Source organism: Hemicordylus capensis, chromosome 2, assembly GCF_027244095.1.
Source record: "Hemicordylus capensis ecotype Gifberg chromosome 2, rHemCap1.1.pri, whole genome shotgun sequence".
In the NCBI taxonomy this organism is placed as follows: domain Eukaryota; kingdom Metazoa; phylum Chordata; class Lepidosauria; order Squamata; family Cordylidae; genus Hemicordylus; species Hemicordylus capensis.
The window spans coordinates 250387215-250411240 of record NC_069658.1 but is presented as its reverse complement, the minus strand read 5'-3'; the positions used below and the strand labels follow the sequence as shown (position 1 = coordinate 250411240).

General features: G+C 47.5%; 1 protein-coding gene, 1 long non-coding RNA gene and 3 other non-coding genes across 11 annotated transcripts in view; 3 read left to right on the top strand and 2 right to left on the bottom strand.

Moving 5' to 3' along the window:
• The window catches only part of LOC128343034 (complement C4-like), a 92877-nt gene that overhangs the window by 27397 nt on the left and 41454 nt on the right, over positions 1-24026 (top strand). For all 7 annotated transcript variants that reach the window (XM_053291379.1, XM_053291382.1, XM_053291384.1 and 4 more), the window contains 10 exons: positions 630-785; positions 3552-3678; positions 3776-3847; positions 5195-5386; positions 6479-6587; positions 7841-7911; positions 9508-9647; positions 17899-18117; positions 19531-19582; positions 20822-20911. In XM_053291379.1, the coding sequence (XP_053147354.1) occupies positions 630-785; positions 3552-3678; positions 3776-3847; positions 5195-5386; positions 6479-6587; positions 7841-7911; positions 9508-9647; positions 17899-18117; positions 19531-19582; positions 20822-20911 (1228 nt within the window). The remainder of the gene's footprint in view (positions 1-629; positions 786-3551; positions 3679-3775; positions 3848-5194; positions 5387-6478; positions 6588-7840; positions 7912-9507; positions 9648-17898; positions 18118-19530; positions 19583-20821; positions 20912-24026) is intronic.
• Positions 765-23902, bottom strand: LOC128343142 (uncharacterized). Its single transcript, XR_008315350.1, has 3 exons — positions 23753-23902; positions 5506-6671; positions 765-899 (listed from the first exon to the last, which is right to left on the bottom strand). It is a non-coding gene; the product is annotated as an uncharacterized LOC128343142 (long non-coding RNA).
• TRNAF-AAA (transfer RNA phenylalanine (anticodon AAA)) lies at positions 10879-10951 on the bottom strand. Its single transcript has one exon. It is a non-coding gene; the product is annotated as a tRNA-Phe (tRNA).
• On the top strand, positions 13581-13652 carry TRNAE-UUC (transfer RNA glutamic acid (anticodon UUC)). Its single transcript has one exon. It is a non-coding gene; the product is annotated as a tRNA-Glu (tRNA).
• TRNAM-CAU (transfer RNA methionine (anticodon CAU)) lies at positions 14581-14653 on the top strand. The gene has a single exon. It is a non-coding gene; the product is annotated as a tRNA-Met (tRNA).

Sequence of the window (24026 nt, the reverse complement as noted above, 5' to 3'; positions counted from 1 at the left end):
AAGGAGGTGCTTCACACGATTGCTGTGGCGCGCCTCAATGAGGTCTGCAGGGAGAGCAGGCTTAGCCCACTCTCCCTGCAGACGATCAGCGGCGGAGCCCTCGGTGGCTGGATCGGCCGCCCACACGACTGCTGGCTCCGTCATGGAGCTGGCAGGGGTGGCAGAGATTGGGGATCAGCTGTCCCCCGGAAGTTCCAGGATGCCCTGTGCGAGTGTTTTCCCAGTGTGGTCTTATCTTCTGGCCACATGCTGAGTCAAATTATTTTTTGTAGCACTACATCTGTCTACTAAAACATTTCAGGCATTTTAGTTTAGTTGTGTGGGGAAAAACCTGTCCTTCAATCCATCCGAAACCTACTTCTTCCCTCAGAGAGGGAGAAAAAAGTACACACGTCTAAAACCGTTGTGCTAGGAAGAAAGGTTCTTCTTTGTTTTTTTGGGGAAAGGGTTTGGTTTGTGGTGCACTTGACCATACGTAGAAGGGTGGGTGATAGATGGAAGAGGAAGACAAGAGTGAGTTGCAGGCTGTGCAAGATCTACTAGCCAAACATTTAAAAACCATTTTCAAGGGTGGTGCAGGATGTCCAGATTTCTTGAACCACCCCTAACTAAACCCGTTCAATCTGCAGCTAGAGCTCCGCATATCAGGAAACACAAATCAGTTGCGACCCCATGACAAGGTGGAGTTCACGATAGAAACTGATGAGAAATCCTCTGTGTCTTTCGCTGCTGTTGATGCTGCCATTTATGCCCTCAACCGGAAGAATCGCCTTACACAGGGCAAGGTATTTCTACAGAACCTCCTTCCCTGGCTCTTCCTTCTTTCTTTGTTTCCAGAATGCTTGGCTGCCCCCACAATAAACCTTCACAGTATTTTTGTCAATGGTGCAGTATTCTACCTAGTATCATAGAAGGGAGTTCAAATTAGCTATATTGTTGTTGTTGTTTAGAATATTTAGTATACTGCCTTTTCGCCAACAATTTCACAAGGCAGCTTACAATAGAATGAGAGTAATAAAACACAAGTAAAACATGACATCGCAGATCAAGTGCAAAAACCCAGATGTTTCCCCCTTCCTCCCCTCAAAAGTAGAAGGAAATAAGAGTTCATGCTTTTAAAGAATCTGGGTCTTATTGCATGTGAAAGGGGGGAAACCCTTAGAAGTATATATTTTTTCCAAGCTGATTTTTCCATCAGAGGTCTGAAAATGAAACTTGTAAAGCAAATCGGAAGTCTGATAGTTTGTGGGTGTTTTCCAGTCCAACTTTATGGTCAAAAGGTCAAGGCCATAGACTTCCTTAACTGTCAATCAATAAAAGGAGACCACGCCCCTTTATATTGTGGGCGGCTGGGATGGGAATGTGGCTGATCCTCTCTCCAGTATAGTCTGAGTCCTCCCACCAATCAAACTGCATTCAATATAATTAATCGTGCTGTCAGTAGAAGGGGGGAAGTGTAGACAAATATTCCTGTGTGGTTGGTTGCAATATCAAGTTTTGATTGGAGTTTTCCAGACTATGAGATTTGCACCAGTTAAAGTGTTGCAAAGTGTGGTGGAATAGTGCAACGGTTTCAAACTGAGAGTAGAGGGTTGTTCGTTGTAGGCTGGGTGGCCATTCATATTTTCTGTCCACTGCAACGTGTTTTCAAGGCAGGAATTGTCCATATTTTCATTGAAACACATTTGTCTGCCCCTCCTCCTGCTACATTTGGGCCAATGGAGTTGTGGACGGTGTTGGGGGGGGGCAGTGACATGACAACTTTCCTTTTAAAAAACAAAATTCTCGGCTGCCTTGCGCAAATCCTCTAGCAGGGGATAGCCCTGTTCCAAAACAAAAATCTAACTGCTTTTCCTCATTGCAGCCTTGAGCAAGTGATCCTGTTAAAAACATTTTTTAAAAAATCCAATGGTGGAGAGGGGAGCCAGGAAGAGGGAAAGACAGGAACTGCTGGCATGCCCACTCTCAAGGAGGGGAAAGGAAGGGAAGGTGGGTGCCCTCTTCTATGGTGGCGGCAGCGGGCCCTAAGCTCCCCCACCAGGGCTGCTGGGGGCGGTTTATGCATAGTACCACTCCCCTATATATCATTTGGGGGGGGCGGTCATAGAAGCAGCAGCAGCTTCCACCACTCCTCCTCCAGTCGGCACTCCAGGCAGAGCCTCACTAGGGCTGGAGAGCCTCGTGGTGGCTCCCTTGCGGTGGCAATTTCCACTGTCTTACTCGCTACTTCCCTCCTGATGGCCCTTCTCCTGAGGAGGGAGGATGGCAGCCCGGTGGCAGCCATGACCCAGCTGGAAGCCAAGCTTGACCTCCTGATTGCCTGCTCTCTCTCTCTGTCTCTCTCCCTGCAAGGATGCTCGTGGCTACGAGTCGCTTCACGAGTACTACACCCATCCTGCGTCAGCTTTCATTGGCTACCGGTCCGCTTCTGGGCTAGATTCAAGGTGCTCGTATTGACCTTTAAAGCCCTACATGGCTTGGGGCCGGGGTACCTGTTGGACTGCATTCGCCCATATGACTCTGCCAGGGCCCTCCGATCATCATCTCAGGCCCTGCTCATGACCCCGCCACTAACAGAGATCCAGTTGGTGGGGACTAGAGACAGGGCCTTTTCGGTTGTGGCCCCTCGGCTTTGGAACGCCCTCCCTGAAGAGCTTCGCCATGCTCCCTCCCTCAGTGTTTTTTAAAAACATCTTAAAACACACCTTTTTAAGGAGGCTTTTTAATATCACTATTTTGTTATATCTGGTAGCTTCTTTAGCTTCTTTAGCTTATTATAATTTTCAGTTTTAGTTTGATCTGACTTTTAGTTTAATCTGACTTTTTAAAAACAAAAATTTAATTTTATTCCTTGTATCTGTGTATATCATATTGTTGTAGGCCGCTCTGAGCAGTATTGCACTGGAGGGGCGGGGTATAAAAATTTTAAATAAATAAATAAACAATACATAATAATAGACCTAAAATGGAAACTATCTCACATAATATAATAACACTGTAATCTGCAGCTCTATCTAAATGTATATTCTCCTGAGGATAATCTATAGTACTTACTATCAGAAAAATTCTTACTTCCACTAGTTGTCTCCAGTCCCATCATGGGGATTAAATCGATTTTGATTAATTATATTGAATGCAGTTTGGGTAGTTTTCAGTCATATAACTTTACTATTATTATTGCATTAAAACATTAGTAAACAGTATTTGGATTCTTTTTAAAAAATATTTTGATATCTTGTCGAATCCAAATAAGGTTTTGTGTTCCCTTCCCTTCCCCACCACTCTTCACCCTAGGACAGGAGGCCATGTAATCGTCTTGTTTGGAGATGGAAGAATCTTCTTATTTATTTGCATTTATTAAGACCTTTCTACCCCACTCCTACAAAAATACTCCAGAAGTGGCTAAAATATACCAAAGAAAAGAGAGTGGATTAAAAAGGGGACAAATTCAATCATAGGGCATGCTAAAACCACACCAAAATAATAGTAAACTCTTATCCATCACCCCATCAACTTCCCACACAACACTCTCTTTTTCTTCTGGGAAACAGGTTTTCCAAGCCATGGGAAGCTATGACCTCGGCTGCACAGCAGGCAGTGGGGAAGATACCCTTGGCGTTTTCACTGATGCTGGACTCTCTCTTCGTGCTGGTAACTTGCAGAGCCTGCTCCGGAAAGGTGAGTTACCAGGAATCTGAGAAAGGTGTGCAGCCAGAGAGTCATGATTGGCTCGCATTGCATGCCGTACTCCATCTTGTTCCTTTTGTCCCCACAGCACATGGCTGCAATGTGGATGTTACCCGGAAGAAGCGACAACTGAATTTCCAAATTGAAGTCCAGAAGAGGCGTAAGTGGTGTGAAGAAAAGAGGAGCGGCATGCCCCAGAATCCAAACATACCAGTTGGCCTCTCCTAGGCTCTAAATAGGGGTGCCTTAAGTGTTCTCTGTTGGTGGAGGAGGGCATCCACAGTGGACTGTCTCCCACCTGGGCCTTTTTAAGGGGGTGGGGTTGCCTTGAGCCCTACACATGGGGGACAGGCACCATCCAAATACAGATGGTGCAAGAGCATTGTTCCGTAAGTGCAAAAATTGCAGAAATGGAGCTGCGTGGCAGCGTAGCCCTTATGTATAATGGCTGCACTATTGCACAGCTCTGTGCAATTTTTGTGCTTTTGCAGCCACACTCTTATGCAACTGCCCAAACCTTATGTTCCACCATGTGCATAACATTGCACAACATGTCGGCCAGAGAGGGAGATGAATGAAGTGAACTCAAATGACTGTTCTGCCCCCTGCCTGCCCCATCTTCTCAGTCTCTTAAAAAGGCCCTTTCCCTCCCACTTGCTTTTGACTAAAGGAGGTAAACCTTTACGAGCCTTATGGGAGGAAACCCCTCCCATTTCTGCTGCCCTGCTGCTCTAGATTTCCTGGAACCTCGTCATTATTCAGGTTCCTTGTCTTACTTACTATTCAGATTCCTTGTCTTGTCTCCTTGTCTTTTCTCCCTTTTGCAAGGATGGGGATATTTTTTGTCCTCCTTGTTAATCCTTACCAAAAAATAGCTTCTTCACTTCTATTCCACCCTTTTCTTCTGCTTCCATTCTTTTTAAAGGAGCAGAGTGAAGTTGGGCTGCCTTTATAGAAGAGGGAACACAAAGCACCATTGTGGTGTACATGTGTACAGGTGTCTGTGCACACGTACATGTTTTTATGTGGATTACTGTACATGTGTTCATTTTAGAAGTGAACCTGAGGACAGGCCTTCTCAAACGGAGGGTACAGGTAGGAAATAGCTACTAGTCTTGATGGCTATAGGGTACTTCCAGACAATGTGAGATGCCTCTGAATACCAGTTGCAGGGGAGCAACAGCAGGAGAGGGCAGGCCTTCATCTCTTGCTTGTGGGCTTCCTAGAGGCATCTGGTGGGCCATTATGGGAAACAGGATGCTGGACTAGAGAAGCCTTGGGCTTGATCCAGCAAGATTCTTCTTATGTTCGTAAGTATACTACTGTACATGATTTGAATTTGATGTGTGAATAACTGTACATGTAAAGAGATCTGTACATGTGTATAGTGTACACAGACTGGCCGTGTGCTGAACATAATTTGTTAATACTGGCTACCTTTCTTTCAGGCTCTCTGCCCCTCTTTACAAATGCATCCACTCACATTTGTTCTCTGTCCTCCTCCCAGTCTCCATGTACCAGTCGGACTCAGTCTCTCAGAAATGCTGCCGAGATGGCATGCAGCTGATTCCCATGCGCTCCTCCTGTGAGCTGCGTGCCAAGCGGATCCGGGGAGAGTGTCGTGCAGCCTTCCTTGACTGCTGCAAACATGCTGCCAAACTAAGACGCAAATCCTGGGGGTCCCATTCTCTTGCCCGGAGTGAGTAGAGAGCCTTTGTGGGCATGTGCCAGATCTGGCAAAAAGGGGGCCATCCAAACCCTTGCCCAGTTGTCACCACAGTGATCCTGAACCAGTCGCCATATCTTGGCTTCACCTACCTTATAAGGCTGTTGTGAGGATAACGTGATGGGCAGGGTCCTCTGTGTATACCAGTGCTCTTCACTGCATTTGTTGGAAAGCAGTATATTCGTCTTAATATGGCTGACATCCAGACGAATGAAGCGCTTGTGTGACCAAGTTGCACATGAGTCAGAAAACTGCGGTAACTGCACACAGTCCTGAAGTTGTGCTCTGGTGGAAGAGTTCTCTGAAACATTAGCAGACAAAGAGGTTGCCCCACAGGGAGTGCACCACAAGTCTTGTTGCACAAACTCAAAGATGTTTGCAACGAGTGCAACACTAGTCTGAGAAATGCAGGCTCCAGACTTAGTGCGACTGGCTAGCCCAGCATCTTGGCACAAACGCTTTGTTAGTCTGGACTCTGGATGTCAGCCGGTAATAACTGCAAGGCCTTGGAGCAAGTGAGGCCAAAGCCGAAGGCACCATACAGCTCCTCTGGCACCGTGCGGAGGCCACCATTTTCACCACGGAGTGCCTAGCTTTGCCCAGTGCCAGCAGTGCTGCTTTAAAGGAATGGAGCCTTCTCAAGCCCCAGCACTATTTTGAAAGGCCCACACTGTTTGCTGGGGATCTAGTCCTTCTCTGCCCTTTCCCCACAGAATTCTTCCCAGCACTCCATGCTTGCCTCCCAGGATGGCCCTGGGGCTCAACAGGGCTCAGTTTCTTTTAAAGGAGAACCCCCAGCACATGGCTCTCACACTGAAAGCTTTTTGCCAAAGCGGCCCCCACTTGAAAAATCGTGAAGTTCACTGATGTAGACTGTCCCAAGTTCCTTGCAGGGTGTGTGTGTGTGTAATAAAAATGTAACAACTGCACAGAAGCATGGCTGCCTTCCCCTACAACAAGGAAGCCCTGTGCCATGAGCAAATAATGGATTGGGGAAGGTTAGCAATTGAACTAGGGAAAGGGAGAAATATCCCTCTTAATCTGGGATTGCCTCTCTCCATGTAGCTGGCGGCGGAGCGGAGGAAGACGATGTGTTTGATGTAGATATTCAACTCCGGAGCTTCTTCCCCGAGAGCTGGTTCTGGAAAACATTCACTGTGAATCAGATTCTCACGTGAGTGGATCCTTTCCTAGTGTTGCCTCCTTTCTGCATGGTGGTGGGAGTGTTGACATTGTCAGATCCTGGGCCTTAGCTCACCTTAGAACAGGAGACAGGGTGCAAAGCAGGAGTTATCTCTGAACATCAAACTATTTCTGACTAGCTTTAACTCAAACAGGCAGAACATCCAACAAGATTTTACATTAATTTTTATTCTCTTAGAACATGCAAATGACTTACAAGTTCAAGGAATGGATTTGTAGAGTTTGCAGAAAGGTTGATAATGAACTGGTGGTGAGTTCTTTCAGGTTCATGAATGTTGGGAATCTACACCTGACAGGTAAAAGGACTATGGATCCAGCTGAGTTCAGAGCTTGGATCAAAGTATCTTTCTTTGTTAGAGAGACCATTTTTCTCGCAGGTACAAGGCAGAGAGAAGGGGAATATAAAGGCAAAAGAAGCACCAGCATCTTATTGGCTGTCTGAGGGGAAAGGCTGTTGTAATCAATCCTCTATGTATAGATTGCTAAACAGGCTCTACTGGTTGATTTCTGCTCACACCATCAGATTTCCTGACTAATAATGTTAGACTAAAGAATTCCCTAGAGCAGTGATTCTCAAACTTGGGTCCTCAGGTGTTATTGGACTTCAACTCCCATAATCCCCAGCCTCAGTGGCCTTTGCTTGAGGATTATGGGAGTTGAAGTCCAATAACACCTGAGGACCCAAGTTTGAGAATCACTGCCCTAGAGCTTACAGAGACCACCAGGAAGGTTGAGACACTAATATTATGGCATTTCTACTTTGCATGCATGCATACTAAACCCATGATACTGTTGAGACAGCAAAGGAACCATTCAAATCCCAGTCCTAATCTTGTCTATGAACTGGAGAAATCACACCAGGCAGGCAGCAGGGGGAGCCATTCTGATGAGCAATCTCATGTAGCCCACCACATGAGATAGCAGGCAGAGATCCAAAGGTTTCCCCTTTCAGCTTTGACAATTCCTACACAGCTGACATGAGAAGCAGTCTTATATCAAGTCGGACCACTGGTCCATCTAGCACAGTATAGTTTCAGAAGGATATTTCCCATCCCTACCTGGAGATGACTGGGATTGAAATTGGGACCTTCAAACAGATGCCCTTCCCCTGAGCTATGGCCTGATCCCCTGAGTCAATTCTGATACTTATTTCCTTGGCATTCTCCCCAGCCCACTAGCTTCTGCTGTCTCTGTGTACTCAAATCCTACTTTTGTCTTCCACAGGCAAGAGGTTATGCTCCCTGATTCCATCACCACCTGGGAAATACAGGCAGTTAGCATGTCGCCTAATAAAGGTGAGCTGAATCGTATACCAGTTACCAAAAGAGCTGGAAACAATATTATCCTTATCTTTGCATAAGCGCCTTTGGGTGGGTGAAAGGTACTAGCAGTCTTGGGGTGACCTGCAGATATATTGGTATTTTTAAAAATCTGAAGGAAAAAACCCCAAGGGAGCCCCAAACCCTAAGACAGCCCCCATGTAAGTCAATGGGACAGAGCTTTTTGGACTCAGAGTGCAGTTAATTGACAAGCAGGTGGGCGGAGCTTATGTAATTTTTGTGGTGACGTTGGGGAAGGAGGGCGAACAAAAAGAGTGGGAAATTTCTCAGCCTGAAGAACACTCACTCAAGACAGTAACAAGCCTTTCTGCTTCTGAAAGAGAACGGTGTGTAAAATGTGTTTGTTTCCTGGAGCTGAGCATTAGTGCCCCCATTCATAAAACACCCATAAAACAAGAGTGGGGGAAATGCATATGAACAGGAGCGTAAGGAGGCTGGCAGTGGCCCGTGTGCGGCTGCCGCAGCCCCCTGGCCCCGCCCCCTGCGTCTGACATAAGATGCAGGGGGCCGGCTAGCCATGCCCCCGTGTCTGACGTCAGACGCAGGGGACGTGGTCTCCCTCCCAAACGGGGCTGTGTGGCCCCGTTTGGAAGGAAGATCGGCCTGCATGGCATTGGGCAGTGTGGGCTGGAGCGACTCTCCTTGCCTTTAAGGCCGGGAAAGTCCCTCCGGCTACACTGCCCAATGCAGCACGAGCTGATTTCTGCTCCAAATGGGGCCGCGCAGCCCCTTTTGGGACCGAAATAACGCCCGCACCTCTGGAGCCGTGCTCGCAGCCCCTGATTGGTGGCGGCCCGGGTTCTTTGAACCTGTTTGCCCAGTGGTGGCTCCACCCCTGCATATGAAGAAAGACCCAAGTTATACCAGGGAGTCTAATCTTTGTTGCTAACTTCTGTTTTACCACCATGCTCAGCCACAGGCTCAAGTATTAACACAAGCACACTGGGGATATACTGCAACATTTTGTTGTGGGTCTATATTTGTATCTACCTGCCTGTCCATGAACCAAACACACATTCACTAACCCTCCAGTCCCAAACCTTTGACAAACAGCCAGTTATCCTTTGCTTTCTAATCAATACAGACTCACAAACACATCTATCCATTTCTTCCATTTCTTTCTAAACACCTTCTACAAACACCTCATCAGTTCTGGTGTTCTGGAGGTTGCCTGTTAGCTGTGCTGGGAAGTGGGTGGGCAATCTGTGAGACTGTGCTGCTTCAGTAATGATTTGTGCAGACTGAGGAGCCACTCCAGATGGAAATCACTGGCCTTTTGTGACCTTTGACCCCAGAGGCGCTCTTACCCCTGGACTTTGGGGTCCAAGTCCATGGCCTCCACAACCCCTGGAGGCCCTCAAATCCTCTTTAGTCTGTCCCGGGTTGTGATCAGCATTTCTGGTACTGATTCAGCCATATGGGTGGCAACCAATGGTAGCGGCCCATGAACAGGAAATGCAGCATTTGCTGCATCCACCCAGCCATCCAGCCTTCTCTCTCTTCCCTTTCTCTTTTTCACTGATGTCTGTGAATTCATTCATGTATTCTCAGGGATCTGTGTCTCAGAGCCACTGCGCATTAGAGTCTTCCAAGATTTCCACATCTCTCTGAGGCTGCCCTACTCAGTGAAACGGTTTGAACAGATAGAGCTTCGCCCAGTTCTGTACAACTACTTGCCTATCTCAATCCAGGTAAGTGAAACTGACATAGTATTGTTCCCTTTTAAAAATGGATTTTAGCTGTGGCTGGATTCTGTTGCCTTGGGCTCCCCAGACAGGGCTCCCCACCCCCCCACCCCCGCAATCCACTCCTGATTGGAGTGTGCCAGTCCACATATTCGCTGGATTTAATCTGACCTTCCATGGGGCTATCAGGTACCAGGACAGACAGGGTTTTGTTTTTCTCCGAAGGGAGGCTGCAAATTCTGGCTTAGCCCAAGTTATGTCTGTGGTAAAAAAATCCTCTATTTCCAGCAGCTTTTGAAAAAAAAACTCTGAGGCTTCTGCTTTCTCTGAAGGTTTTGATGGAGGTGCTGATGGCTATGCAAATGGTCCATCTAATCCCTCCAATTAAAATGCCTCAAATCTGCTGCTAAGTAAATTCGCTCTTCAGATATCCAGGAGCATAGAGCCATGTGTGAAAAACCTCCTGGTCAGGGAATCCTTTTTCCAGAGGGAAGGTGCAGGTGCCAGCCCTGCCTATGCTACCCTCTGTGGCTTCAAGGGATCCACCATGTAGCCAGGCTACAGAGTTTTCCATACCAGCTTTGTCCCTGGCAGTCTAATGGTCAGGATTCAGTGCTCTCACTGCTGCAGCCTGGGCTCGATTCTTGGCCAGGGAAGTTTTTTGCCCACTAGTCTCTCTCTAGGCCAAGGCAACAGAAGCTCTAAGCTGGGCTCCATCTACTGTCGGGGTTGTGAGGATCGCCACAGGAAAGGTGCTAATGTTTTCTTTGGGGACAGTAATACAACTGTAGTGAAAGCAACAACAACAAAATGTTTCATGTCTTTTTTCTTTCTTAAGGGCAGGCTTTGTGTTTAAGAGCAGGCGCCCTTTTGGGTTGGCCACACTCTGGATCCCAGGGCTGAGAAAAAGCCATGTTTCTGCCCAGTTTCGATCCCTTTTGTGTGTTAGGCAAACATGATAGCCACTACGCTACAGAAACTCCAGCTGTCTGCCCAGGGCTTCCCAAGTAGGCTCGTTTCCAGTGCCGTGGGCTGCTGTGGTGATCTCACGAAGCTCTTAAGGGCTCACACTAGGACCTTTTGATAGCTCAGCAGACAGAGCAAAGGAGCTCTGGCTTGAAGGTATTGCCCCCTTTACCCCCAAGGCTGCTGCAAGGAGTCACCTCTAATCTTCTGAGCCCCCAAAAGGCAGTCAAGCTGGCAAAAAGTGCTTCCCCAAACAACGTCCACTATACTCTGCCAAGGCCCGGGATTGAACCAAGGACCTTTAGATCTTTAGTCTAACACTCTCCCAGCTGAGCTACTTTGGCTGCCCAAGCTGATTGAGGACATTCCATTCACACACACAAGTGGGAGCAAATGGGAAAAAGCCAGAATCCACAAAAGGAGTTTTTCTGCCAGGTTTCAAACCGGGGACGTTTCATGTGTGAGGCGAATCTGATAACCACTACATTACAAAAACTAGGGAGCTGTTCTCATGATCTGTGAGAAGGGCTCCAGGGAGGGCTGTGGGGAGAGCAGGTTACCTTCACCCTTCCCACAGACAATTGTCCTCCCTTCCCTGAGTGGGTGGATCGCCTGCCCAAACAAGCACCAGCTCCTGCCGGTAGATTGGGGGGTTGGGGTGCAGGGAAGCACCACTGCATATTGCCCTGCTCCCCGGAGCTCCACAAATGCACTGTGCAAGAGCGTGGTGCATTCGAGGGATCCCCCGTCCCCAAGTGTGCCAGCCGTAGCTGCAAGCAGCCATGGCTGATACACAATCTGAAACATGGGTTCAGGAGAGCACTCACTCTCCTAACCCCATTTTGAGGGGTGGCTTCACAGGCGGGTTTGCTGCCGGGATTGGGCCCGATCCTGGCAGTTCTCACACACGTACAAAACCGGGCTGGGCTTCCTTTGCCTGGTTTTGCACACGTGTGTGAATAGCCTCCAGGCCTGGGCACTTTCCAGATTAGACCCTACAATTGTGTTACGACATATCTGCTAAACGTGCTTCCATACTTCCTGTGTTGTGACACAGCAGTCCCTACGCTGTCAGCAGGGTGCCGTTCACATTTCGGATGCCTTGTTTCGGATTGTATTGCTGCGATTTCGTGCTATAACATTGTATGTCCATTGCAAAAAAGTAGCTGTATTTTCCATCATCAATTCTGTGGATTGTTTCCAATTCAATCCTGCCAAGCTGAAGCATTTTACTACGTTTGTAGCAGGTAATCTGGAAAGTGCCCAGGCCCCAACATGTTAATTCTGCCCTCCAGCCAAGAGTGCCTTGGGCAGCGCGGGCCAGAACAACTCTTCCTGCCTCTTCAAGGCAGAGAGAGTCATTCCGGCCACACTGCCAATACAGCGTGGGCGGATTTCAGTCCCAAATGGTGTTGCGCAGCCCCATTTGGGAGTGAAATAAAGCCCCCCATGTCTGACGTCAGACGTGGGGTGTGTATGTTTGGGGCTGTGAGGCACAGCCCCTGCGGGGGGCGGCCTGGGTTCTTTGAACCTGTTCACCCAATGGTGGCTCTGCCCCTTGTCTGCTCCAAGCATGGGGAGTTCAAAGCAAGCAATTTGGTCTCAGCAAAGCAAAACTCGCTCTAAACGCATGGGAAGTTTAAACTCTTCACTCATGGTACAGACTTCACTCAGCTGTGTACCCAGCTCAGATATTCAGCTCCAAGCACACGGAGCTCTCCCGGAGATCTGGCTTTACTGCTAGTTCGAAGTTGCCTCCCAAATCCAGTGCAAAAAATGGATTTTTTTTTTTACCCTGGATATAAATCGGGCTACACTCTATTGTGCACTGAAAAACCCGAATGGTGTGTGAAGTGCTTCCCCATAGCTCGCAGAGACTTCAGGGTAAATTTGGCCGATATGTGAATGCATACCTCCATTCTGGAGGAGATGTGAACTCAAGGCCGGGTGTGAAAAAGATCTGGGGTTTAAATCCCTATGTTTGCAGCTGAATTGCTCCTTTGTGTACTGGGGAGCAGGCTTCTCCTTCTTGGTCCATTGAGGAATGTGTTAGTGCCAAATGTGGTTGGGTGGTTGTTGTTTTTTAAAAATCCACCTTTGGAGCTAAGGTAAAGGTCTGAATCAACTGCAAATAGGTAAATAGATTAGTTAGATATTGTGCAGGAACTTTACTGCCTCACACAAAAAAGTGTGCCCCAATGGGTGGGTGGGTGGGTGACATGCCTCGGGCACAAAATGTTTGGGGAAACACCAGAGCCGGATTAAGCTAGTGTGGGGCCTGTAGCATATGTTATGAAGGGGCCCCAAATTTAAAAAGATGCACATAAATATTAAAACATAAATTATTTACTTGCATAGTAAAGTAATTCAATTTTTTCATTTGCCTAGTACCCCCCACCAACCACCCCATGCCTTCACTCTTTTACTCTCTTTTACTCTCTCTGTGTATGTTTTTAAAAACTTTTACAGTTTAAACAAATAAAGACCAACTTCCTGGCGATTAAGTTATCTTTGAGACCCCTTTGCAAGCGATCTGTTCCTATTGTTGTTCTTACTGCTCCCTCCCGTGCTGCTTAACATAATAGATAACCCAATCAACACCATGATGCCAGGAAGCCCTTGCTTAAATGCCCTCGAGCGAGGCGAGTGGGCAGCACCAGGCAATGAGGAGAGTCAGCAGAGAGCTCTAAATAGAGAGCAAAAGAAGGGGCAGACGTTCAAGCCAGGTGTGCGGGGCCCTAGAAAACGCGGGGCCCATAGCAAATGCTACATTTGCTACTATGTTAATTCAGCCCAGGGAAACACTGGTGCAGGAGCATGATTTTTCAGTTTGGGTGCAAGACAACCAGGCTTGAAATCCCTGACAATTCTTTGCGAGAAGGGCTGTACCTTCAGGGGAAAGTAATATTCCCACTACAGTGTGAAGACTATTGGGAAAATGGTTGTGACAGCCCAGGCACCTGCATACACCTTTCCCTGGTGGTCTAGTGGTCAGGATTTGGCGCTTTCACCGCCACGGCCCGGGTTCAATTCCCGGTCAGGGAATCCTTTTGTTGGAGGGGAGTTACTGGTGTACAGGCCCCACCTCTACTGTAGGGATGTGCGCAGAACCGGTCCATCACTCGTTTTCTGGAGCACCAAACCGGTTCCATTGACCGGCTTTCGAATCGGTTTGGAGGGCGGGGTGGGTTACTTTAAGGGGCAGGGAAGGCACTGCCTACGTGCCAGCCCCTGCCCCACCACTTTTCACCTGCTGGCGCTCTCCCCAAAAGTGTTGGTTCAGGGCTGCAGCGTTCCTTCTTGCAGCCCCATTCAGCGTTGCCATGCAAGTGGCTGACACGCGTGCATATGCCATTTTAGAAGACTAGACTGAAGGCCTGTCAACTAAAACAAAGACTTGTTATCTATTAACCCAGTGCGCAGGACAGTATCTGAAGTGTTTAGCATGAGGGTAGATTTTGGTTGAACACAAGCTACTTCTCAACAGTAAGAACAGATCCACAAGGAAGAGTGAGATGGGGAGGATGTGGCTGTACCTTTCTGGAGGGGTGTGATTTAGTCCCCTCAACACACTGTGAGGACTAACAGATGAGGGGTTGTGATGCCCACAAAAGAAAGGAGAGAGTGCAGCACAGAACTACATGGCAGAGCATCAGACTCTGAGTGTCCTGAGTCTGAGCCACAAAGAAGGCAGCAACTTGTTTGGTCTCTGGCTTCAGTGGCAAGATGAAGAAAGCAATTCATAGAGAAACCAGTTGGCAGCGGCCCCCTCCTCAGCCTTGTCCCTGCTGGTCTAGTGGTTAGGATGCAGTGCTCTCACTGCTGCAGCCTGGGTTCAATTCCTGGCCAGGGATACATATTTTCCCCCACTAGTCCCTCCCCACACTCAGGAAGCAGAAGTGCTCGCCTGGGTTTCTATCAGAACATCAGGAGGATTGCCATGGGAAGGGTCCCTGCACCTTTCTTTGCACCAGCCTTCTTGGCACAGTAGGCAGCACGTCAGTCTCATAATCTGACGGTCCTGAGTTCGAGCCTCAGAGAAGGCAGCAACCTCTTTTGGCCTTGGCTTCAGTAACAGGAATGGGAAAGGCTGTGCTATGTCAGAGGAAGGAGGTGAGGCTTTCTCTGCAAGAGGCTTATTAGGGGCATGATTCTCACTTTAGGTACAAGAGTTCAAATTGTGGTAAAAGCACAAATTCAAGCTTCCGACTACTTCCACACAGTCCCTGCCTCGTCGTGTCCCTTATTTGGGCCGTGGGATGATGGCAAACCTACTGAGCGGCCAAAGTCAAAAAGATTTAAAATGGCATGGCCATGCCCCCACTCAGTTTTGTAGTATTGGCTGTAATGGATGGGTGGGAGAAGGGAAGCCCAAACGTTTGGAGAGCTACTTCAGACCAGTAGCTCCCAAGCTACCTAATGCCCACCCCTGCTGTACAACAAAGAGACTAAAGATGGGAAACAATATTTTTGAAGGAACTTGTTTTTGTTGGTGCTCTATTATTATTAATAATATTAGTATAACATATTTATATACTGCTCTTCAAAATAAAGCTCTCAAAGTGATTTGCATAGGTAAAGGAGTGTGAAAATGGTTCTGTTCCAAAAGGGCTCACAATCTAAAAAGCTGGAGGTGGTGTCAGATACATTTCGTTTCCCATTCTGTTGTTCCTCCACCCCACTCTGCTCAAATGGCGTTTTCAGATTTTTGCGACCAAGAGAACCTTCAAAACCTTTTTATCAGAGGCAAAAGTGGAAGGTCTGTACACATCAGAGAGCAGTGATCCCTCTTTCAAACTCTCTAAAAACAAAAACAAAGAACCTCTAATGTTTCTCTCCAGCCTAGAACAGTCTTCAGTGTGCAGGCTTCTTATGCTTTGCCCTTACTAGTGAAAATTGGTTCTGGTTGTGTTGTGATTTGTGATTGTTTAGCAAATCGCCAGGGCACTTTCCAGACTAGACCCTACAACGGGGTCAGCACGAATCTCGGAAGTGTGCTTCCACACTTCCTGTGTCGTGACACCGCAGTCCCTACGTGGACAGCAGGGTACCATCCACATTTCCAATGCCTTGTTGCGCATTTAATCGCTGTGCTATGGAGCAAGGACATCGCTTATCCAGAGTGGAAAAGTTGCTGTTTTTTTGGGTTGTTCGTTGCTATGAGACTGCTCCCCCTTCTGTTGACTGCCAGTATGCAACTTGCCCAAATGGAGGCATGTTGCTGATGATGAGCAGCTAGTCTGGAAAGCGCCCAAGAGGAAGCTGCCCACACCAGTTACGAGGTAGTACAGAGCCTTATTGTTGCAGTTAATCAAGCACAAGCATGGAGATTGTAGTGCAGTATAAAGTAAATAAGATTCATTAGGTTAAGCACATTTGAGATAGGAAAGACCTATCCTTAAATATATATTTTTTGACATTTTGCGCTTTTTTTTACATTTTGCATTGCATACATCTTTCCCCATTTCCCCCCACCCTCCCCAACCCCAAGCCCAACCTTCCCTCCTCTAGCCAGCCTTTGCACGCTGTGCTGGCTGGGAGGAGGTGGGAAAAGAAAGGAGAGATGGGGGAAAGAGAGAGAAGAATTGGGGGAGCAGGAGGGGAGGAAGAGGAGAAGAGAAAGAGATACACACCGTTGTATCAATAGATGTGGGTAAATCAGAAAGGGTGTTTTGGGTTGCTTTTTTGTTTGTATATGTGTTTTAATTATTCTAAGAATAGTTCAGTAAAGTTATCCCATATTTCTGACCATTTATCCAGTTAATTGACTTCTATAAGGGCCCATTTTTCATGTGCCGCTAACTCGAGCAAGTCATGCACCCATTCCTCACTCCTAGGAGGAGAGAGAGATTTCCATTGCCGCAGTATTAATCTCTTGGCTACCAGTAGGCTTCTCCATAGCCATTGTTTAGGACCTGGTTTTAGTCCCCACTCGGTTGGAATATACCCCAGTACTGCATTCAGATCCTTCAGTGCAAGGGATGAATCCATCACTAAATTAATACGCATAATAACCTCCCTCCAGAATCCTAGCACTATGGGGCAATCCCAGAACATATGCGTTAAGTTGGCATGGGGAGTGTTGCATCTTCAGCAATTACTATTTGAGGTCATTTTTAATCGCTTAAGGTGTAGAGGGGTCCAATATGCTCTAAAAATAATATTCTGTTGGATAAGGCACAATTTAAGATCCATTGAGCTACATTTAACACACCCAAAATAGGAAAGACGTATCCTAACTATGAGCTACATAGTGAATAGGAGGGGAAGAGAGAGAGCTGCTCCCATCTGCTCTCCTAGGAGAAAGGAAGTAGAACTGACTCACTACAGGAAATACCTGAGGAGTCAAGGCAGGGGTCATAGAGTACAGGCACAGCAGGGACAGGTAAGGGGACCCTCACTAACTACCTCCACCCCAATAGGATAGTTGGTGAGAAATGTCGATACACTGGAACTCCTTCTCCAATAGGTTGCTAATGACTAGTAAGGGTGTGTATGGTTCAAGCACTGGTTTGGCGCCAAGGGGAGTGGGAACTTTAAGAAAGAGGGGAACATGTCCTGCTCTCCACTGCCCCATCCAGCTTCCTGCTGGGGTAGCGCTTGTCCCAAGTATCAACACACAGTGCCAGGGTGCTTTCCAGGTTAGCTGCTCAACAGCAGCAAAATGCTTACGTTCAGGCAAATTGCATTCGAACATAAACATCAGGGGGAGCAGTCTCGCGGAAACTAACACCCTGAAAAAACAGCATCCATTTTATGCCGGATACATGACGTCATAGCACTATATCGTAGCGATTAAATTCGAAACAAGGCATTGGAAATGTGAATGGCACCCTGCTGTCAGCGTAGAGACTGCGATGCCACAACACAGGAAGTGTGGAAGCACACTTCCAAGATCCGCCGTGACCCTGTTGCAGGGTATAGTCTGGAAAACGACCAGCATACACATGGTGTCTGTGCATGCGCAAATGCAATGTGTGTGCTAGCGCCATGCGTGGGTGCTTGGGGTGAATGCCGCCCCAGCAGAAAGCTGCATGGGGCAGCGGAGAGCAGGTGAGGACCTGCTCTCCTCTTTCTTAAAGCTCTCGTTCCCTGCTCCCCTACCTGCCACACCGAACCAGAGCTCAAAACCAGGGTTCGTGATTAATGACTAATCAGCTAAAGCTTTAATTGGATTAATCTATTGATTAACCTGAATAAAGGTTGTAGCCTTACAGTTAAATTTTAAACAAGAGTAATGTACCAAGCCCTGCTGCTTACTCGTTCTCTTCTCCCCTCTTCCCTCACTTAGGCCTCAGTGTATTTGGAGCCCGTGGAGGGCATCTGTTCTCCCATGACTGCAAGCCGAAGGCGGAATCTGACGGTGGAAGTCCCAGGGAAGTCGGCAATACCTGTCCCCTTTGTTTTGGTCCCCATGACAGCAAACAACATCCCCATCACAGTGGTTGCCTATGGTGCCTATGATGACTGGTGGATTGGGGACAAAGTTACCAAGGTGCTACGGATTGAGGTAAGACATAACATCACTGGGGATGTTTCTCCACTCCTAAGTCTCACAAGTTTGCCCCCACTCTTAAACCCAGAACCTTCTTAGGTGTAAGAATATAAGGTTCCCTATGGGACAGGGGTTCCCAGCCTTGGGTCTCCAGGTGCTCTTGGACTACAACTCCCATCATTCTTGAAGGCTGTTGTGGCTGGGAATGATGGGAGAACATCTGGGGACCCAAGGCTGAGTACCCCTAATATAGTACCCCTGAGTACCCTGATATAGGAATCTGCCTGTAGATTTCCACATTTGGTGATTAAACATCATGGTCCCACAGCATCTCTTTTAGCTGTTTAACTTCACCAACATAATTTTGAACTGAATTATATAATCTTTTTGTTACCTGCTTTGAATATAGTCTCACAGAAAAGTGGAGAATACATCTTTTAAATAAATAACAAATATTTCACTGTGTTTTCATGTGTCGCAGTGATTGTCCACTTCTTGCCTTCTGCTTTTACCGTTATTGCTTTCTTCTTGTTCCCTACCCTTTCTCCAAGGAACTCCAAGTCATGTATGTAGGAATTCTCCCTTCATACTTTGGGGGAACTTCCAAGCTAGGCTAGGCCCTGCCTTTGGGACTGGGAATGCAGGGACTAAAGTTTGCAGGGACTAAAGATTGCAGGGACTAAAGAACGCAGGAACTTCCCACCAGTCTGTCTTCTTGCCTGAGACAGGGAGATGGGATTCCCCCCCCACCCCCCAGAGGCTTCACCAAAAATAAAATGATAGTGCAACTGCTACTCTGATGTCTCCATCTCTTCGGTATCCTTTTGCTCATTGCTTAGCCATCCTAGGGGCTGATGGGAAATTCCTGTCCTAGACAGGACCTAGCCTGGCTTCAAATGTCCTTCTGCCAGTATGTTAGGTTGGCTAAGTCTCTTACTCAGAAGGGCAGTTCACATGACTATGAACCAGGCAGGAGATTCGTTCTACCCAGTTTCGAAAATTAGGTGCACTCCCATTTTGCACTCACGTGCTTGAAAAAAGCAAAGATGGAGGCAAGGAGCTTAATTGTCTGTCAAGCCTCAGCTGGGTAGGACCATTTTCCTGCCTACTACCTCATTCCGAAGCTGGGGACGGAATCTGGGTCGGTTGTGTTTGTCCTACCCAACTGGGGCTTGACACACGATCAAGCTCCTCACCTCTGACCTTGCTTTTTGCAAGCATGTGGGTACAAAACAGGAGCATACCCAGCTCCCCAAACTAGGCACAATGCCTCTTCTATCCAGTTGTGTGAACTGTCCCAGAGAGAGTGACTGACCCAAAGTCACCCAAGCAGTTTCAGGGCTGACCAGGGTCCAAACCCATCCAAGTCCCACTGTGCCCACCTATTGCACTTCACAGACATCTCTTTTATCTGATCTCCATTTGCAGAGAGAGGGTGCTGTTCAGGTGGAGGAATTCACCATCACCTTGGATAATGAAGGTAAGAGGACATCAGAGGTGCAGTTGGAACTGAAATGAACTCCCAAGAATGGGTTGTGGAGTGTGGAGTGCAGCTCAGATTCTTAATGTCTGCCCAAAGGAAAGGAAAATAAAAGAAATAAAAATTGCTTTAAAAAGAACTTGTGAATCAATTAAGTGAGAGCAAGCAACCAGACAGTCCAGCAGATTCTCATTGTCTTTTCCTGCATGATCTGATGTGGAGGTCACATGGGAAGCAGGCTCCTGGAGCATTCCCAGATGGCAATTTTACTTTGCTTCCCCATGGAAGGGCAGGTGTGCGTTCACATATCCTCCAGATTTACATCAAAGTTCCTGTGAGCTATCAGGGAGCACTCCATACATGAGTCAGGTTTTTCACTGCGCATTGGTCTTTAGCCTTATTATGTCTGGGGTAAAAAAAAAATCCACTTTTTGCATCAGTTTTGGCGGGTTGGTTAAAGATTTGCTCTAGGATACTCCTCTCCTGCATTTAAGCCAGTGTTTAAGCCTTCTGAAAGGCTTAAGTTTAAGCCTTCTGAAAGGCTTTTATTATCACAGAAAGCAAAATTTGGCCAGCAGGTGGAGCTGCAGAAACCACGCCAGAGTTTCCAAACAGGTGCAGGAGGTTTTACCTCAAGAATGCTGTCCTCCCATCCGCAGATTGGGGATGGCGGACGGGGCGGGGGGGGCGGGGGGGCTACCCCTGGTTGCAGGGGCGTAACAAGGTTGGAGTGGGCCCAGAGACAAGATTTTAAAATGGGCCCCCCCTCACTGAAGCTCAGCTCATGAAGTAAAGAAATCTTAAATTATTGTGGATGATGCAAGTCATTTAACGGAACTAAAGAAAGACATGCTTTTCTGGTCGCTCCAGGTCTTAACACTCACATCAATTTCGGAGGATGAGTACAACTGAAGGAAGCCCGGGCGGGTGTGCGGCTGGGGGAGTCAGTCATGTGACTTGCCTCTGGGGGGCCCCCCCAAGGCAGTGGGCCCCCAGACAACTGTCTCCCCTTGCCCTATTATAGTTACGCCCCTGCCTGGTTGCATGAGAGCACAGGCGTTGGAAGGGGAACCCTGCCTGGTCTTTCTGGGTAAAGGATGGAGTATGGAAATCAGTGTTAATGCAGGGCAGAGTCAGTTGCAAATCCAGAATTCCTAACTTCTTGGGAAGGGCTGTAGGATCTGTGAGATTGAGCAGTAAGGAGCTAATCTTTTGCTTTCTTTTTTCTGTTTGAGATAGATGGGCGCACCAGATCTATGGACATTTCAGGCAACTTCCCCTCCAATGCTATTCCCGATGGAGACTTCAAGATGAATGTCCGATTGACAGGTGGGAGAGCAAGCCCAAGATCGTGAACCTTAACTTGCTTTGGCTTTAATTCTTTAATTATGTCTTTCTTCTTTCTTGCTTCCGATTACTTTTATCCTGCTTTTCTATTTTAGAGAAAATACTCAAAGCATATATTGATCAGGTTGCTTCCTGGAGAAACAAGGCACCTTTTAAAATGGTGACATTTAGCAGGAGGAGAGCAACTATCCCTATCCAGCCCCAGAACAGTATCCCTCCAGTGACTGTTGCTGTTGTCTACCTTATGTTTGTTTTTAGATTGCGAGCCCTTTTGGGACAGAGAACAATCTTATTTATTATTTGTTTGTTTTTGTGCGTAAACCAATTTGAGAACTAGTATTGAAAAGTGCTTTATAAATATTTGTAGTAGTAGTACAAAGGGATTGTAAAGGTACATCAACATGCCTGTGAAACTGGTTTAAAGTAAACCCCTCCCCTGCTGGCTTTCATGGAATCATGGGAACTGTAGTCAGAGGCGTAACTAGGGAAAACAGCGCCCGGGGCAAGCACTGAAATTGCGCCCCCCCCCCCAGCATACATCTGACTTGCTTGAAATAAATACACATAAATAAATACCCCCAGGAAGGAAGGAGTAGGAACTCGAGGGAAAGTGAAGTAGAGATTAAAAAAAGAGTATGGAGAAAGAAGGAAGGAAGGAAGGAAGGAAAGGCAAAGGATATCAGCAAATTGCCTATTTTACTCTCATTTTTCTACCACCGGTTGAGTCGCCGATATTTTATTTACACAGTCCCAGATGGATATTCTGGGCAAGAAATTGAAACCCTCTATAATGAAGCGATTTTCTTCAGGCAGTCAATTGGCTACGGACAAGATCAGGATTTAATGCATGTACCAATCATATGTACCAATCATAATGCATGTACATATGTACATACCAATCATATGTACCAATCATAATGCATGTACCAATCAACCAGATAAATCAATGCATGTAGCCAATCACTCCCAGCCAAACCTACCTCCTTGTAGAGGCATCCAGTAACATAAGACCAGTTTCTGGACAAACTTAACAGAAACACACCAAGGTTACTATATTCTTCCAGTTGTACACAGCATTATCAGAACAGGGAGACTCCACTTAACCCAAGGTTCACCACACATTTTAAAAACCCATTAAGTCTATTTGCAACCTAAACCTGTGATTTGTGATCACACAGAGAGATTACAGCCAGATAAATCAGCTCAGACAATGTCTATAACTGTCAACAGTATGTGGCATCAAAAGGTAAAGATTTTGAACCTAGGAAGAAACAGCAAATGAAACATTCATCACCCTCACATAAAGTCAGAGCTTCTCTGCAGGCAGCCAAACAATTTCAGCTAAGCTGTGGTGGGCAGAACCACAGTGTAATATGCATCACATGATACAGAGAAGAAACTGCATGTATGAACACTGAAAAATGCCCCCCCCCGCCACCCTATATCACAAAACATGCCAAGATCTTAAGGAGTGCCAACTTGCCTTTTAAAGGGTTTTTACAGGGCTAGGTAGAAATCCTATACACAGATACCCCCCCCCCTTTCTTTGAAAATAAAGGGTGGGGGTGGGGGAATAGAGAACGGGGCAAAGAATGGGGAAACCGAGCACTGGGAATGTCATTTGGAGGTGGCTTCTCTGTCTGTCTGTGTGTGTCTCTCTCTCCCTCTCTCTCGCACACACACAGTTGTCAACCAAGGAGCTCTTCATATTCTTAAAGAGCAATTTAAAGCGACGAGCACTATTTAAAGAATTCGGTCTATGCAGACCGAGGATTGAGGACACGATTTAGCCACACTCCCCCTCCTCCCGCCCGTGAAGGAAACGGATCAACTGGTCTAAAGGAGCGTGCCTCTGCTCTGAGAGTCTCCAGAGTGTTTTCCCTTGCTGCTGCTGAACAACTTCACTCTGTCGCTTCATATTCAAAATTAAAAAATAAGACCGCAGAGCGCAAGGTTCCTCTGAAAACTTGAATGCAAATACCTCCTTTAAGGGGTCTGCTGCCTGCAGTAAAACTGTTTGAATTACCTCTCTTCTGCAAGTACATTTTACGAAGAACAAGACAAACCCCCGAAAACAATTAAAAGAAAGCGCGAGCTGGGGTTGCTAGGAGCTCAGCCTATGCTCGAGTCTCCTAGCCTTGTAAAAACCCTTTAAAAGGCAAGTTGGCACTCCTTAAGATCTTGGCATGTTTTGTGATATAGGGTGGCGGGGGGGGGGCGTTTTTCAGTGTTCATACATGCAGTTTCTTCTCTGTATCACTCGAGCATAGGCTGAGCTCCGAGCAACCCCAGCTCCCGCTTTCTTTTAATTGTTTTCGGGGGGTTGTCTTGTTCTTCGTAAATGTACTTGCTGCTCTTCGTGTCGGATTGAGGACACGAAGAGCAGCAAGTACATTTACGAAGAACAAGATAACCCCCCGAAAACAATTAAAAGAAAGCGCGAGCTGGGGTTGCTAGGAGCTCAGCCTATGCTCGAGTCTAGAAGACGCCTAAAATAGCAAGACGGAAATCTGAACTGCGAGTGTTTTGCATTTGCTCAGCGCTCGCTGGATAACTGTGCCGTGTGAGGGGTGTGGTGTGTGCCTCGACGGGCGGGCGGGTTCTCTTGTATTTCGGGCAAGGACCAGACTGTACAATCGGACCCGGGTGGAGGGAGCCTGCTGCTGCCTGGAAGAAGCCAACTCTCTCCCCACCCCTCTGAAGTCGGCCAGTGGCTACCGCGCGGCTACTAACTCGCAGCCGTAGAGCTGCCCGAGCTGCTCCACGATCCACTCCTCCAGCACCAGCCTTTTCCACACCTCTTTGCGATCGTATTTGACTCACTTTGCCCTGCTGATGGCGCCGCTGCTGCTGCTGGACTTGCACCACCACTGCTGATGGGGCGACCGAATCCTCCCAGGAGGAGCCGCCACGAGGGCTCTGGAAAAAGACCCGGTTCCCTCCGCCTCCGGTAGCAGCGGCGGCTCCCAGCTCGCTGCCCCCAGTGGCCACATGGTGCACTTTATCAGAAAGCAGCACACACAGTTTTAGAACTTGATTAAAGAGAAGACAAAGTGCACGCACGTGCAGGCGCCAGGCGGTGAGCTCTCCTCCCAGG